General features: G+C 36.9%; 1 protein-coding gene across 2 annotated transcripts in view; it reads right to left on the minus strand.

Moving 5' to 3' along the window:
• Positions 1 to 17,332, minus strand: part of LOC114663483 (protein LYRIC-like) — a 54,553-nt gene that overhangs the window by 7,928 nt on the left and 29,293 nt on the right. For both annotated transcript variants that reach the window (XM_028817237.2, XM_051935733.1), the window contains exons 6-12: positions 16,679 to 16,927; positions 12,827 to 12,916; positions 12,439 to 12,519; positions 8,036 to 8,148; positions 6,823 to 6,936; positions 5,119 to 5,250; positions 1,912 to 2,074 (exon numbers count right to left, since the gene is read on the minus strand). In XM_028817237.2, the coding sequence (XP_028673070.2) occupies positions 1,912 to 2,074; positions 5,119 to 5,250; positions 6,823 to 6,936; positions 8,036 to 8,148; positions 12,439 to 12,519; positions 12,827 to 12,916; positions 16,679 to 16,927 (942 nt within the window). The remainder of the gene's footprint in view (positions 1 to 1,911; positions 2,075 to 5,118; positions 5,251 to 6,822; positions 6,937 to 8,035; positions 8,149 to 12,438; positions 12,520 to 12,826; positions 12,917 to 16,678; positions 16,928 to 17,332) is intronic.

Consider the following 17,332-nt stretch of genomic DNA (forward strand, 5'->3'; position numbering starts at 1 on the left):
ATAGATTTTCGATGATATTCAAGTCAGGGGACTGTGACGGCCATTCCAGAACATTGTACTTCTCCTTTTGCATGAATGCCTTTGTAGATTTCCAACTGTGTTTTGGGTCATTGTCTTGTTGGAATATCCAACCCCTGCATACCTTCAACTTTGTGACTGATGCTTGAACATTATCCTGAAGAATTTGTTGATATTGGGTTGAATTCATCCGACCCTCGACTTTAACAAGGGCCCCAGTCCCTGAACTAGTCACACAGCCCCACAGCATGATGGAACCTCCACCAAATTTGACAGTAGGTAGCAGGTGATTTTCTTGGAATGCGGTGTTCTTCTTCCACCATGCAAAGTGCTTTTTGTTATGACCAAATAACTCAATTTTTGTCTCATCAGTCCAAAGCACTTTGTTCCAAAATGAATCTGCTTTGTCTAAATGAGCATTTGCATACAACAAGCGACTCTGTTTGTGGCGTGAGTGCAGAAAGGGCTTCTTTCTCCTCACCCTGCCATACAGATGTTCTTTGTGCAAATTGCGCTGAATTGTAGAACGATGTACAGATACACCATCTGCAGCCAGATGTTCTTTCAGGTCTTTGGAGGTGATCTGTGGGTTGTCTGTAACCATTCTCACAATCCTGCTCATGTCGCTCCTGTATTTTTCTTGGCCTGCCAGACCTGCTGGGTTTAACAGCAACTGTGCCTGTGGCCTTCCATTTCCTGATACGTTCTTTACAGTTGAAACTGAGTGTAAACCTCTAAGATAGCTTTTTGTAGCCTTTTTAGATCTTTTGAGAGTTGCTTTGAGGATCCCATGCTGTCACTCTTCAGAGGAGAGTCATAGGGAAGGAAGTACAACTTGCGATTGACCACCTTAAATACCTTTTCTCATGATTGGACACACCGGTCTATGAAGTTCAAGGCTTACCAAGCTAATCCAACCAATTTGGTGTTACAAGTAATCAGCATTGAGCAGTGACATGCATTCAAATCAGCAAAATTACAAGGGGACCCACATTTGTGCACAGCCAGTTTTTCACATTTGATTTAATTTCATACAACTAAATACTGCGTCACTAAAAATCTTTGTTCGGAAAACACCGCAGTACTCGGATGTTCCTAGGAAATGAAAGACATACCACTGTTATCTTTTTTGTTGAAAGGAGAGTCAATAATTATGCAGGGTTCCCAAACATTTTCATGTGACTGTATGCTCCAGTTGTCTCGTGCAAGAGAAGGTGTGAGAAGCTTGCTTGGTTACCTGACAAACAGCATAGCTTATTTCCTCAGTATAGAAGGGGATTTTTTTTGTTTACAATATAGAAGAGCTGTGTTATTTCTTCTACAGGTAGTGTAGCCCAGAATTAAAAGCTATGGAACAAAGCCCAGTAGAAAAGGGATCTCTCTCTCATAATAATAATAATATATATATATATATATATATGTGTGATGACAAGCCCACTTTCTCAGCCATACTAAAGAATATAGTGGCATAGGGGTATATTGCTGCCTCACAGCTCCAAGTTTGAAGCTCTTGTGCTTACCCTGTGTTTGTGTGGGCGTTTTCTCCAGGTGCACCATATTTTCAAGACTGAGCACAATGGGACGTATATTTAGAATGTACAGTAGACTAAACAGATACAGACAGCTTGGTTTCAAAAATATATTTTGAGTAAATCAAGTCCCAGTACCAGCTGCCTATTTATCATTAATATTCCCAGTGCACCATTTTATTTTGTAATACTGCATGCAATTAATACAATTCACTTATTCTCTCCAAAAATGCTTAAAAGATGTCAAAAGCTTTTGGAATTAGACTGTTAACCACCTAGCAAACAGTCATAAGCTCTCAAGTCAAAAAGAATCTCACACAAATAGCCTGCACGTCCATTAAGATGAGAGTTTATATTTACTCACTTTGTGTAGTAGGAGGCATGCTGTTTTGTTTAGCAATCGTAACAGCTGAAGGATCTGGCTCTGGTAACCTCTGTGGCACTTGTGAAATGACCTTCTGTGAAGTACTGTCCAAAACAGTTATAGAGGACTCTTTCATCACTGAAACTGGTAGCTCTGGTTTCAACTGTTCAAATAGGATTAAGAAAAAGAATTTCATTTTAATTAACTACTTTTCATAAGTCATTAACCAACTTGCTACAGTAATACTTAAGTTAAAGTAGATGCATTCCAGGATTTTAGTTTGTTAAAAGAAATTTTCAGAGATTTAACAGGATGAATCTGGATTGTAACGATGCCCAGACATTCAGGAGGGTTTGGTGACAGTCATGGGGGTAATTTTGTCTCCTTTCTCCTTGCTTGGCTGCCCTGCATATCCATGTAATTGTTCCACACACACTCACCACCTAAACATTCACACACCTCACTTGGGCTCAATTGCAACACCATGTGCTTCACTTTCCCTAATTCTCTGAACCATCCAAGCCAGGGTCCTTAAGAAGACCTGCCAGTGGTCACACCCAGACTATTGAACTTCAGCAGCACAGAAGCATCTCTGTAGTGCTTGCAGGAGAGTTCTCTCTATCCTCACCCATCTTCCATGCTCTGCACTGGCTCTTTTTATGAACAGCTGCTACTTCCAATATGGTATTTCTTTTTCTCCACCTTCTATTCTCTTTATAATATGTGTTTATGTTTCTGGAAATATTGCTTTACATTTTGTGGCATACTGGGCAAGTTACATATACTATTGTCTAAAAACAGTAACATAACTCTAGTAACATGTGTGGCGGATGGCCGGGACCCTTGCCTGGCCAGAACGCCCATACTATGGAAGGACCCGGGGAAAAAGGATTGCCGGGACAGTTTCTTGCCCGGGCCGATAGAGGGCAGCCCCCTTGGTTTTCAGCGGGGCCACGGGTTATGAGCATGGAGGCTCAACCCTATTGGAACCCGTGGCCACCGCCAAGGGTATTATAAAAGGAGCAGCCTCACTCCATGAGGGGTGAGAGTCGGGAGGAGAGGACAAAGCCTGAAGAGGAGTAGAGGGAGAAGGACTGGCAAGAAGGGACTGAATGGTGTTGGTGCAGTGCTGTGCCATGCGTTATGTAAAAAGGAAGCTGTAAATAAATGTGTGGTGTGTGGCAAACTTGTCTCCTGCCTGTCTGTGTCTGGGTTGTGGTGGCAGAGCGCCCCCTAGTGGCTACACATGAAATAACTAAGGACTTGAACGTAAAAACACACAATACCAACAAGAGCCAATGACTATTCTATGTAAAGATGTTACACACTGAGCAAAGCGATCTAGAGGACTGGTACTTGTATTAGCACATGAGCCACAGCACATTTTATGCTAGTTTTGTTCTAGGAGGATTTGTTAACATAAGTATCTACAAGTTGACCGCACTTAAGCATGATGTGTTTTTGTTCTTGGGTTTGGTTTATGTGTTACACCTATTGCCTGAGTAATCTCCGGTTCTCTGTGATGCTTTACTGGGGAAAAAAAAAAGATGAAGAAAACTGGTGTATATAGTCATTATTTAGTCAACTTGCACTCTTTGTGGTCCTGTAGGGGAAAAAAAATGTTTAGTCTTAGTCTTGTGTCTTTTCTTATGAGTATATATGCCTTGACAGCTGAGCCTTCTTATCTCATGATGTGATCAGATTACGGCCAATTTAAGGAATACCAACTATGGCCGAACTTCATGAACAAGGGCCTTAAAAGCTTTCTGCCTAAATCCTGCTGATAAACTAAGATATCCACTAATTGTATGTCGGGGAAGAGGATCTCTTCCAGTATTCTTTAAAGAGAATGAATTGAATCTTACAAAAATTAAAGAATTGCATGGATTTTTTTCAGGCTGACTAAAAGCTAACTGAGTTGCCAGGCTTGTGATTTGTGTCTTTTTCAATCATGTGTATTGATTTTCTTTTCATTTGCTCTTTTGGTTGTCCAAGTTTCACAGGCATTTTTCTAAACTGAATAATCCACATTTTGAAAAATATTTGAACTTCTGTCATTAACACAAACTTTTAAAATACAATCAACCTCTTCAGTTTTTACTTACATTTTTTTAAGCTGAGACACTGCTTAATTTGGTGGCCAAAGGGCTTGGTTAAATTTGAACTGCTTCTTCATTATTTATCTTCACTTAGCTGATGGAAGTCACTTAATCTTAGTAGTGACACTGGTCAGCATTTGCATGTTGTTTATCTTCACTGTGATCTTTGTCAAATGTAGCTTATTTTTAATTATTACAGTGATGCCATTATCAAATTTTAAGACTACAGATAAACATTCTAACAAAGTGAATCTTGCAAGTGTATGGATTAATATAAAAAAAAAAATAATACACAAAATAAACCATAGAAGCATGAACAAAGGAAGATACTTGAATTACTGTGTTTTGTAAACGTTCAAGTTTCATAATTCAAAATTTAGATTTACTAGGGTAGTAATTCACTTTAATGGCAAGTGTCTTTTTAAAAAACTATTGGCAACATACATTTAGCTAAATAATTCAGAAGCAGTTCACTATTCTTCTCTGCTGCGAGAACCTAAAAGAAAATACTGGGATTACTGTGTTTCATACACATATATAGGTTTCATAATTCTAATTTGGATTTGCTAGGGTAACAATCCATTTAATGGCAGGGTTCTTTTTAAAAACAGCTATTGGCAACATACATTTAGCTAAATTATTTTATTCTTCTCTCTAGAAAACACTTTTTTGCTTATTGAAATATATTGTTCTGTTTTTCATAGGTGGTTATAAAGTAATTTGTTATACTCTTCTTTATTATGACTTGTATCCCCTTTATTTTTAGTAGTTGTTTTTTAAATGGCTGGTAGGGCAGCTACGAATAGAAACTCTTTTATAATTGTTACATGGTGGGGAAAAAAACTAGTAATTCTTTAGTGTCAGTGAGGCCACATGAACTTTTATTCATTCATTTTTCATGTAACCTAATAATGCAATGAATGTGAATGGCATCTAATACACATATTCCTAAAAAAATTGATAAATTAGCTGATTCCTAAAAAATATACAGAGCTCTAAACCATAACTGGAAACAACAGAGTATATTATAAAAGCTGTGTTACTGCATAACAACCTGGATGTTCACAGAATATCAACTGTAAAGGCACAGACCAGAAAGAACACTTACCAATAAGAAATTATCAACATTCACTTCAGCTTGTTCATTAACATTTCCATCTTCAATTTTGGGTTCAGCATGAGCTGATGGTACAGGCTCTTGTAATTCAACTGCAGACGCCTTCTCTTGCTCTTCATGTAACTTAAAAAATTAATTGACTGAATTAATATCTTAATTGGTCTCTGTTTATTCTACAGAATGCAATTAACATCACAAACAATATTGAGATTTACCTCCTATATACAAATTAATCAATGCAATAAAAATAAAGCAAAATAAGCAAATAGAAATAAAAGAATTCAGCACTGATGGACACCAGAAGTTATGAAATACAAATCTGTGATCAACAAGTACCATATAGAGGAAATCTAGTGAGAAATGAATTTTTTGTGCGCTGGGTTTGAAGATTATGGCCATTGCTGTTTACCAAAGCAGGGAGTTAGATTTCAGCTAACTAGCTTGAATACAAAAGAGCAAATCTCACAAGACATTTACTATGACATTCAATTTCCATGTTCAGACCTGGTTCTACATTATACATTATTAAATGTGGCCATATATGACTACAAATGTGGAAAAGACGTGATCTATTCATTTTAACAGTTGGTATTTGGAGTGCTGCTTTAGAGACTACATTGACACAATACATTTGCACATTTTGAGTTACTCCGAGCTGACCAGCACTTGTGATGATGAAAAACTGTTAACACACAGGTGAGTGAAATCAAAACCTCTGATATTTATTCTGTACTACGTAAGCCAACTAGTGTCAAAGAATAAAAGGTCAAAGAAAAGCCAAGAAAACCACTATGGTTCTGCTTTATAAACAGATGATATGAACCAAGGCCTTTGATTACACCAGGAAGATGATCCTTCTTGAACACGGTCTGGTTTACTTGGCATATTTCCTAGAAATAAAAGACATTTCTAACACAGATTTGGAGAATTTACTCAAAGTGTTTGTGTGCTAGTGAGTGGAGTGCGCCCACAGCATCACAACCACCCACATAAAGTGAATGAGATTAAGAACACTGTTAAATGTGGCAAAGGGGTTAGCATTGCATACATGCTTCGGTCAATGTGTTCCATTATAATGAATTATGAATTTCACAACTGTAAATAAATATTAAGTCCTGTATAAACTTAGTTAAACTATCTATACGCTAACATGCTCTTGATGATGAAAAGCCTTTCTCTAACAGGAGAGCACTTAAATCACTGGGGTAGTAAGATATTTAAAGTACTTTTTAGTTACAGCAACTGCTAGGTATGTTATGTCCAGTGTAAATCGCACTTCTTTTCACACCGCTACATATGTGATCATTATAACTATAGAATTTAGTATAAACCATTTTGTAAAATGTAAAAAGAACAAACTGCTATATGTTCTCCAAATACAGCCATTAGTATGGTAGTAATGCATTGAGATACATCATAATGTAACTGCCTTCTTTGTGCAAGTATCTTGTGAAAGAATCAATTAATTAAACACAAAACATTCAGAAGATACTGAAAATTACACTGATGTGAACAAAAATGTTTAAGTGTCTGAGCAGATGTAGTAAGCTTATCATTCATGGGCATACTAACAAGGCAGGGGTTATTAGTGCTAAAACACAACACACTTTACATGAAAAACAATGAGTCAAAAACCATATATTTACAATACAGTTTATAATATCATCTCCACATGGTGTCTATAAAATTGGTTACCTGGGCAGGAGCGCTGGACTCTTCCCCTTGTTTCTTCTTCTTTTTCTTTTTCTTTTTTGACTTAACACCAATTGCAGCAGCATTATCAAGCTTTTCTTTATCATCATCAGAAACCTTGAACAAGACAAACATATGCAGTTTTATATACACCAGAATGTTTAATCATGTACTGCTTCACGATATAAGCAATTTGAGTACTATGGATTCTTATAAAGTGTAACACTTACTCTGTTTGCCTGCTTCTTGTACACCTAAATAGCCAACTTCACTTCACAAATATGCAAGAAACTTTATTCAAAGATAGTAGTTCTAAACACTGGTCTACAATGAACGAAGCAGAGGGGAATTCCTCCCAAATGTTTAAAGCTACACATTTACAAAAGACTTTTGCTTCATGTTGTGGCACTGAATTTTATTTTTATAATGAAATGCATTTGCAGTTTGCAAAAAAAAAAAAAAAAAAAACAAAAAAACTACTTCTCCATTTTGAAAATCTTTGGATTTGCATCACTGCTTAAAAAAATGTTACAGTGTGACTCCCAAAGAACCGAGTTTAACATGCCTGTGCTAGTAAATGACTTCTCAGATTGGCAAAATGTTTTGAAAGGATTACTTCATCTTCACCCAATAGATACTCTATGGCACTCAGTACCACAATAAGTTTTTCTCTGGAAATCTTAACTGCACGAACATTTGTTGCACGTAGTAAAGGAAAACATAGAAAAGAAAGATGTTATTTGTAAAATTATACTAAAAACATACATTGTACCTTTATTAATTGACTGATATATCCTTTGCATTGAGTTATTGTAGAACCAGGAGAAAGGAGAGGATTCTTACTTCTGCACCTTTAGCACAGTCTAATAATGGTGCATGTTGTTTGTAGAAAACAGGCTTAACACTATTTCATGAAATCCTTTAAGCAAATCTGACCATTGATTAAGGCTCAACTAATTATAAACCTACAAAAAGGAAAAATTCATTGGCTTTTTTGCTGTGAGTCAACACAGTTAGGAACACGAGATTAAGAATGTGTGGGACTGTGAGCAGTGTTATGAGAGACATAGATGTGAATGGCACAGAAGCTCAAACAAACTGTAAAAAAAGATAGGCATCAAGAGTAAATGCTGTCATGATTATGAAATACAGTGTTTTCTCAGAACCAAACTACACATGCAGGTGACCTGTAGCTGTGAAAAATATAATGGCTGACCTTATGCGTTTCCAACACAGGTTCTTCAGACTCTGGGGATGGCGTGGTTTCCTGCTCATCACAATTCCCCCACTCTACAGAGGGAGCAACCCAGTCTGGATTGGTACAGTCACCTGAAAAATAAATAAAGGAAATGAAAAAACAATGCAGCAAATACAAAAATCCAGAGGGACATTTGTAGCTAGACTGTTCATATTTTTACTAATTAAAAAAAACCCACACCCAACAGCAGTAATTACAACACAAAGGCCTATGCCCACAGAAAGAAAACCAAAACAATGCCTATTTATTCTCTGTAGTTTTCATATACACTAAGAAAGATGCATGATCTTTTAATTTTTTTTTAAATTTTACATCTTTACTGTTCTTTTCCTTTTGTTTGATCGGAACATGGTACACATGAACAGATCTTTCTGACAGTATTAGTTCTATCAATAGCAAACGTTTGGCTAAATAGGCACCTTCAATCTCATCATAATGACTGGAATATGATTAGTTTTCAGTCTTCGGCCAAGATTTTCATATAATCTTTCTACTCTGGAGTGCAAATGCTTAAATGATGTACTCAGTATTGACAATAAGCAGTACAACTATTTTGTGCTATTAGTTAAAGCAGAATGTCTCGGCCTTTTCAGTGATTTAGCTGAAGATGAGACAACATTGTTATGAGTAAATAGTGCAGAAATCTGGGCAATTAAAAAAGCGTTCACAAAACTTTGTCTTGAAAATGTATTTTCTTCAAAAGAGCCAATGTTAGAAGAAATTAGTGTATCCATGTTAGCTTACAGAAGGCAAATTAGTCATGGCACCTGAAATAGTCAAATTAAAAATGTCCTTGATTAAGTATCGTAGATTAAAGCATAAGGTCTGACTCTTAATTTTAACATAAATATAAACAATACAAAACAATTTTAATCGTAATCTATAAATATTTATATCAGTAATTGAAAGCTGACTGAGTGACTAACTCGTCAAAAAAAAAAAAAAAAAAAAACACTACTTCCTGTTTAGCCAAAAAGCTGAAATTTGATTGGATGGTACATTTACGGCAGTGTGTATCAACTGAAAAAAGGACACTTCAATACATCAATGTTTAGAAATAACCCCCAAACCACCAACCACAGAAAAACTAAATACAGTAATCCCTCGCTATATCGCGCTTCAACTTTCGCGGCTTCACTCTATCGCGGATTTTATATGTAAGCATATTTAAATATATATCGCGGATTTTTGCTGGTTCACGGATTTCTGCGGACAATGGGTCTTTTAATTTCTGGTATATGCTTCCTCAGTTGGTTTGTCCAGTTGATTTCATACAAGGGACGCTGTTGGCAGATGGCTGAGAAGCTACCCAACCACAGCGCGTATTATGTATTAAATAAAACTCCTCAAATATATTGTGAGCACAGGGGCTGTTCGCACCCCTAGAGGACTCGGCCGCTCCTCAAAAAACACTGAAAGATTACCATTAAAAGTGCTCCCTTCTTTGCTGGGCTTACATGTGGCGGCTTTGCAAGTGATATGCTTCCAGATCAAACAGCACGTATTGATTTTTGATTGTTTGCTCTCTCTCTCGCTCTGATGGAGGGGCTGTTCGCAGAGGGGCTGTTCGCATACTGGCCTAGAGGATACGTAAACTACTATAAAAAATGCTTGCTCCCTTCCTCGCAGCTACTTTGTCCGGCGGTGCTTCGCATACTTAAAAGCCAAACAGCCCTATTGATTTTTGACTGTTTGCTTTTTTCTCTCTCTCTCTCTCTCTGACGCGCACTCCTTTGAAGAGGAAGAAATGTTTGCATTCTTTTAATTGTGAGACGGAACTGTCATCTCTGTCTTGTCATGGAGCACAGTTTAAACTTTTGAAAAAGAGACAAATGTTTGTTTGCAGTGTTTGAATAACGTTCCTGTCTCCCTACAACCTCCTGTGTTTCTGTGCAAATCTGTGACCCAAGCATGACAATATAAAAATAACCATATAAACATATAGTTTCTACTTCGCGGATTTTCACCTTTCACTGGGGGGGTCTGGAACGCAACCCCCGCGATGGAGGAGGGATTACTGTACTCAAAAATTTCTTGATGGGTATGATTGAAATTTGCTAATGTAGGAAAATAAAGAAAATTAGCTGACATTTTTATTTATTGATATTTTTCGCTAGTAATATGCTAGTGAGTAGGACATTCTAACACACTGCACCTCCTTTCCGATACAGTTCTGACAGCAATCACACGGACAAAGGGAGCTTGCTGGTTTAACTAAATTAAAGCCACTTACAGAAGCCAAGTAAAAGAATTAAAGTTTAGCAAAGCTTGAAGATGACACACTTAGCAAGTGCTTGAAAGTCGCTGTGTGTAAGAAAGATATTTAATAAATATCGTACCCCCATGAATCTTATCTGCAACCTTGTAGAAAATGCTGATGTGGGGACTGTTCCCATTAGCCAGTGCGCTGCTCCAGACAATTTCTTAACACTCAAAGATTAAATAAGTACATTGACAAACATGGCACGTCAAAGGTAGCAACTGCCGTTTTTTTTTTTCTCCACAAGCCCTCCGGGATAACAATTTCATTGTCTCACTGGAATATAGCGTTTATCTTAGAGTATGCCTTTTTGTCTCATCTTAGACAAGTTGCTTTTACAACAGACACAGATCATTACCTATTGTTATATTTGAAATAATCTATGAAGAGAGATTCAGGCAGCTGGACAGTGGCAGTGGATGCACTTAGCCAAGTCTGTACTTCATTTTACTGTGTCCACCATATGTGACAATAAATCTGAAATTAACCAATTATACAGTAATGATAATAATTTAATTCTTTACATTTATATAGTGCTTTTCTCACTACTCAAAGAGCTCTCCACAAAGGGAGGACCCAGGAAGCGAACCCACAATCTCCTTACTGCAAAACAACAGCACTACCACTGCGCCACCTGTGAGGGTTGCCAATATTTTTTACATCTGTGCATAGCCAGGCAAAGCCGTGTAACACAGCTAGTTTGTGTAAATGAACTGTTCTCTCATTTTACATTACGGAAACAAGGTACTTTACAAAGTAAAAATATGGAGACACATGTATATTAATTAGACAAAGACTGAGCAGACAGTCTAGAAATGGGAACTACAGGAAGGGGATTTTCCAATTATGTTTACCGGCATTGTCTGAAATAACAGTTCAAAACAGCAGGAGGAACACGGGTTGGAGAATGACATCCTGCTATTTACTTGAACCACAACTCAGTACTTTGTCACAGTACTGAGTTATTTCAAAGAATAATTCCTATATTGAACTGGTTTTTCATTCAGAGTTGACTCCTGCCCTTTGTCCAATGCTATCAAAACAGATTTGGTACACCCAAAACCCTTGCAGCAGACCACTGGAATATGACAATTTAGAAAATGAATAAATACAAAAGATTTACAATCTGTATTGAATTTTTTTCACTGATGCATTATGAAATAATATGTAGGATTTTATTAGCTGGTGTACTATCTTGTATAGATTTCATATTCCAAGGCATAGCTGTAAGTATTTAGTACATCAAAACAAAGTAAAAGAATAATTCTGTACTTCAAACAAAATAACTTGTATTTACATTAGCCTCATGCCAGAATAAAAAGAATGAAACCTCACTAGTTAAGAAGCCTTTCCTGCAAATCACTGCCATATTATTTTCTCTCTACCTAGAGAGATTTTTTAAGGCTTTCATGAATGTTTACAATATACATGCAGATTTCAGTAGAATCATTTTGCACAAACAATGTGCACATGAAAACACGCACAAGCAAGAAATGTTAAATTTAAAATATTAACAATTTGTATCTTTCAAGTGCCTTAAAAATGCCACTGAAGAGGATCAATTTCTGTTGTAATTTACCTGCAGTATCAAAAACTCCAGAGATTTCTATCTTAATGTGCTTACACACTAAATGTCTTTATAAACTCTGATGTACACTACTTTTTTATGATTTTAAATTTTAATTCTATTTTTAATTTATTTATTGCACGTCATGTTACACAGCGGACCCTGAGCTTCGCAATTTCGTCTATCTGTATACTTTTATATATTTGAGATGACAAAGTTCACTTTGACTTTGAAAGCTTTATTGTTTTCATGATAATTTGCACACAATAAATTTATTTTCATTATTCATAATTTTCTGAAGTTTCTTAGCATTTGTCAAAAGTAGCCTATAAAAATGTAGTTTTTAAATATAAACAACACCCTAAACTATAAGCAGCTGACCACAAAAATAATTTGAACAAGAAAGCTCAAAACAGCTCACTTACAATTTCTTAGTTTTTATACTTTAGATATTAACCAAAAATCAAGTGGACTATCCTCATCACTCAGTACATCATTCACACAAGGGTTTTGTTTAAAAACTCCTTTACATACTTATGCCAGACCATGCATAATCAACTTCTTCTTGAAGACACTGGTCCTGAAAGTCAGCTTTGATGGTCTGGGGACTTTGTTCTGTAATAAAAAAAATACAGTAACAATCCAGTAGTTTAAGTTGTTAATCACTGTTAAACCAAAATTAATTTAGAATGGGTTTGTGTTAATTAAAAGAAATAATGTATTTGTATGAAACAATTCCATCTGGTGGCTCAAAAATGAAACTGCATTTACAGTTCAGCATTTAAAACCGATAAACTTGACCAAAAATGCAGTAAGAAAAATTAAGTAAGAAGGCTAAAACATTTATCCTACTTTTAAAAAGACAAAAATATATACAGAATGTTATATACACCTTAATTAAAAATACATCAAAGCAAATTACCTGTAGCTGAAGCACTTAGTCCTAAAGCACTGAAAGCAGAAGGCTTCTTCTCTGTAGCTTCTTTTCTTTCATCTGCTCCACCCCAAGTTCCTAAACAACAGGAATAAGATAAAAGTTTTGTAACTGTGAAATAATTATGAAACAATAAATAAATTAGAAACACTGTTCCAAAAAACAAGATTAAAGAAGACCTGAACATGTGAATGAATATGTGAATATCAGACAGTGAAAGTTCAGAGATTTGGTATGAATGCCAAAACATTTATTTCATCACTGAAATAGCAGCACCAGAGCTCATTTAGTAAAACTATACACTATATGTAAGATAGGTGTGTTCATCCACCATTGCGTCACCCCAAGGTCGTGCACATCTTTGTTTCCCTCATGTGCCATGGTAAATTTCTTTTCAAATATACATGGTTAAGAAACTGAAGTACAGGCAATGATTAAACACTACACACGTTCCTGCTGGTGCAGTGGCTGTGCAAGTCAAAATGGAATATCAAACCACAACTGTAATAGGAAACAAAATTCCAAATTCAGATAAAATCACTATGTTATGGCATTTTTTCCTCAAAATGATCATGGTGGTAACAGTTACCATTCAAATGCCAAAAATTTTTTCATTGTGTTTATTTATATACAGTTTATTAGAAACAAGTTTACATTTTATAAGTTCTGCAACAATTATCTGCGGTGGGTTGGCACCCTGCCCGGGATTGGTTCCTGCCTTGTGCCCTGTGTTGGCTGGGATTGGCTCCAGCAGACCCCCGTGACCCTGTGTTCGGATTCAGCGGGTTGGAAAATGGATGCAACAATTATCCAACCCCACAAATACAATTCTGGGGCATGGGGTGCAGATCCTATCCCAGCAGCACAGGCCATAAAGCAGGAATCAGCCTTACACAGAGTGGTAAACTAACACTAACTTATACAAGGCTGTACAACTCCAATCAACCCACCTAACAAGTCTTTCACATGTGGGAGGGAAAACCAACACAAGAACAAAATTAATTAAAAGACAGTAGGCATACCCAGGACTTAAAGTGAGGACTCTGGAACCTGGCTTTTAAATATTCCCTACTTGTTACTTTTTGTTCGCTTACTTTACAAGAATGCCCCATTTTAAAGTTGAAGACATAGGTTGTCGCTTTCAGCTGAAGCGAGTGAATGACTGTAGTAACTTGCAAATGGTACTTTTATGGTGAATGCTTATGTAGTTGAGCATATTCTTCAGATGAGACATACGAGGGCAATCCCAAAAGGAAGGTCTCCTATTTTTTTAGAAATACAAACAACCATTTATTTTCTATAATGTTTACATCATTTTAAAGGTTAAAGACTTATTTGTTTTTCTATATAATCGCCATTTCGGTCGATGCATTTTTGTAGACGCTGTGGTAGTTTTAGAATGCCCATGTCATACCAACTCGCCGCCATGTCCTTCAGGAAGCGTTGAACCTCATCTTTCACCTCTTCGTCGGAGCAGAATCACCTTCCAAAAAAATGTTCTTTCAACTTAGGGAACAGGTGGTAGTCACTGGGTGCCAAGTCCGGACTACAGGGTGGGTGGGTGATGAAGTTCCAACCTCCGATCTTTACGCACGTTTTCCTCAACCTTCGCGACTGTTTCGTCGGAAATTGACAGTCTCCTGTGCAAACTTCGCACTTGGCAGTAGAGTTCAACGGGAGCTCCATTTTCAAGGGCTGCCAAGCCAAGATTGAGCATCCCAGCGAAGCGGCACATGCTTGTTTGGGAGTGGAGGAAGCACCAATCACAACAGTGTGGCCAACAGTCGTACGAACAGTTTCTCTACGTCCCCACCGCTTTGGAGACCTAACTTTTGGGATTGCCCTTGTAATACTAAAAATCTAATATTTTCATTTTACTTTTGGAGGTGTGTATCATTTGTTACTTAAGTCGTTATTTTGCAGAAATTTTACAGAAATAAGAGTGCAAACAAAGAATAGGCCTAAAATCACTGAAATCACTAAGCATTTGTATTATTCTCATGTTTGCAAAAAAATTGTGATAAGACATTGCTGTCTGGATGTGCAGTAGTGTAATACAGAGGTAAGCAGACACTTGTAAAAAATGGCATAAAAAGTTTTAACACTGAAATTATTCAGAATATACTTAAAAACATTCAGCAGTTAATGGAATTTACAGTATATGCAGAGCCTGGTACTCTTTTAGCGAAATGTATGTTCTGCTCTTTATAATAATAATGTAAAAACAATGCATCAATAAAGACCAACTCCCACAAATGGTGGGGATCAACAACAGCTGATGCTACAAGAAGGAGTCCAGATATCATCAGAGGATCTGCTCCACCCAGGACACTGCATGTTTGAGCGTCCTCTGGCAAACACTACAGGGCCATGCATGCAGGCACTGCCAGACTTAGAAACAGCTTCTTTCTTATAGTAGCTAAAATGCATAACTTGTACATTTACGTTTCAACATGTGCTTTGACCCCCTTGATTTCAATCCTGCACATCTTTGTTAGTCCTGCGGTGGGTTGGCACCCTGCCCAGGATTGTTTCCTGCCTTGTGCCCTGTGTTGGCTGGGATTGGCTCCAGCAGACCCCCATGACCCTGTGTTCGGATTCAGCGGGTTGGGAAATGGATGGATGGATGGACATCTTTGTTATCTTTTTATTTACATAAATTTCTATTTATACTTCTACAGTACGGTTTATTGATAATATTATATATTACTGCTATATAATAGTGTCATTTATAATACCCAATATATATTATTCAATGTTGCACAACTTTGTTCACATTCTGTTTTTTTTCCATATGTTCTTCTTTATGTCCGTGTTGTACATTTACTGAGTATTGTGGCTTTTGTGTTAAAGGGGGTTACTGGCTGGAAAGCCGTCAAACAAAATTTTGCACCTTGATGCACAGAGACAAAGATGATCTTATCATTGTATTTTAATGACTAAATGAGGTGAAGACATATCCAAAATGTATAGGAAGAACAAAATGATCAAGGAGACCGCACCTCCGCCATGTAACATGGAAAATGGTTGAGAACCCTTTGAACAATAAAAAATAAAGTAAAAAATAGCTCACATGCTAAAGTAAGTTTACCAGAGGAGTCAACAGGTCCGAAAAGTCATTAGGTACTGGTTTAACTAGTTTCACAGCCAATTTCTAACACAAAGATTAAAAATTCTCTCCTCTATAAAAATTACTCAAGTAGTCAAGCTAACCTTACTAATATGGGTTAGTGCAACACATCATACTATAATATAGAGGGACTTCTGATCTCCTTACGAAGAGTACTGGTTAGTGCTCATCAGTTTGGTCAGGGATAGAAAAATCAAGAAGAAATGTTTTAGAATTCAATATTCTAACTCAAGACAAACAAGTAACAAAGAACATTTAAGACCATGGTGATTCTTACCACATGTGGTGGTCTTTCAGTATCACCTCACAGAGTAACAAGAAGTCAAATGAAATGTAAAACCACAACCCCGTCACACCCAAGGACCTCTACACAACTTGCTGCATCTGAAACATCTTGCATTCATTAACACTAATGCTCAAATTACATTTGTAAAAGATCATATTGGGTGATATGCTAGATGTTTATAGGATTGTTTTGGTTGGATGAGTTCCAATGTGATTATTCTGATCATAGCAAAAATGTGACATTTGATGAAAACTAAACAAAAGGAGTTAGAAATGCACTGCACTCTTGCAAGTCTCAGGTGCTAAAAAAGAGATGACTAAGCATGCCACATTTAAATTTTAGCCTAAATACATTTTTGTTAAGCACAAGAGAATATCTTGTAGCCATTACAACAGATACAACTATTACACAAAAAACAACAAACCAATAGAATTGAAGAATCTGTGTTCCATCCAAGCTCCAGTCCACTCCTTTGCTGTATTGCCACCACTGGATTCAGATTCTTGACCCCAAGGAGCAGATTCAGGAGTTCGCTTAGCAGGAGATGAAGTAGGTTTTGTGCTCATAACCCAACTCTCTCTATCTACATTTGAGATGGAAGCTGGAAGCTTCATTGCCATATCTGTCCATCCTCCTCCATTTGCAACAGGAGCTTCATTCCAGTTGGAGGACACTGTACAAAATTAATAAATTAATTCAGGTAATGCAGACTGCCAATTTTCCTTATTTAGCCTAATTCTATAAATAACACCAAAATAACAAGCAAAGTACAAAACATGAAAATATCTCCCTATTATAAAAGGAAATCCTGGAAAGCAAAGCAAAAGCAAGGCTACGATACGTGATCCTTTCGGAAGACATCTTAAAGACCCGTGAGACCAAAGAGACTTGCCACGGTGCAAGACACGCCCTACTTACAAGATAAGACCACGGGCAGAAAAAAAAAAATTAGTGTAAAGGCAGTCACGCAGCACACACACAGCTCCATGGCTCCTCAGTGCATATAAAGTGTATAAGGTCAATACGGTAGAAATGAAATGAACAGGGTAGAAATGAAACGTCGACGAGTAAACGAAGA

Source organism: Erpetoichthys calabaricus, chromosome 13 (assembly GCF_900747795.2).
Source record: "Erpetoichthys calabaricus chromosome 13, fErpCal1.3, whole genome shotgun sequence".
NCBI classification, from domain to species: Eukaryota; Metazoa; Chordata; class Cladistia; order Polypteriformes; family Polypteridae; genus Erpetoichthys; species Erpetoichthys calabaricus.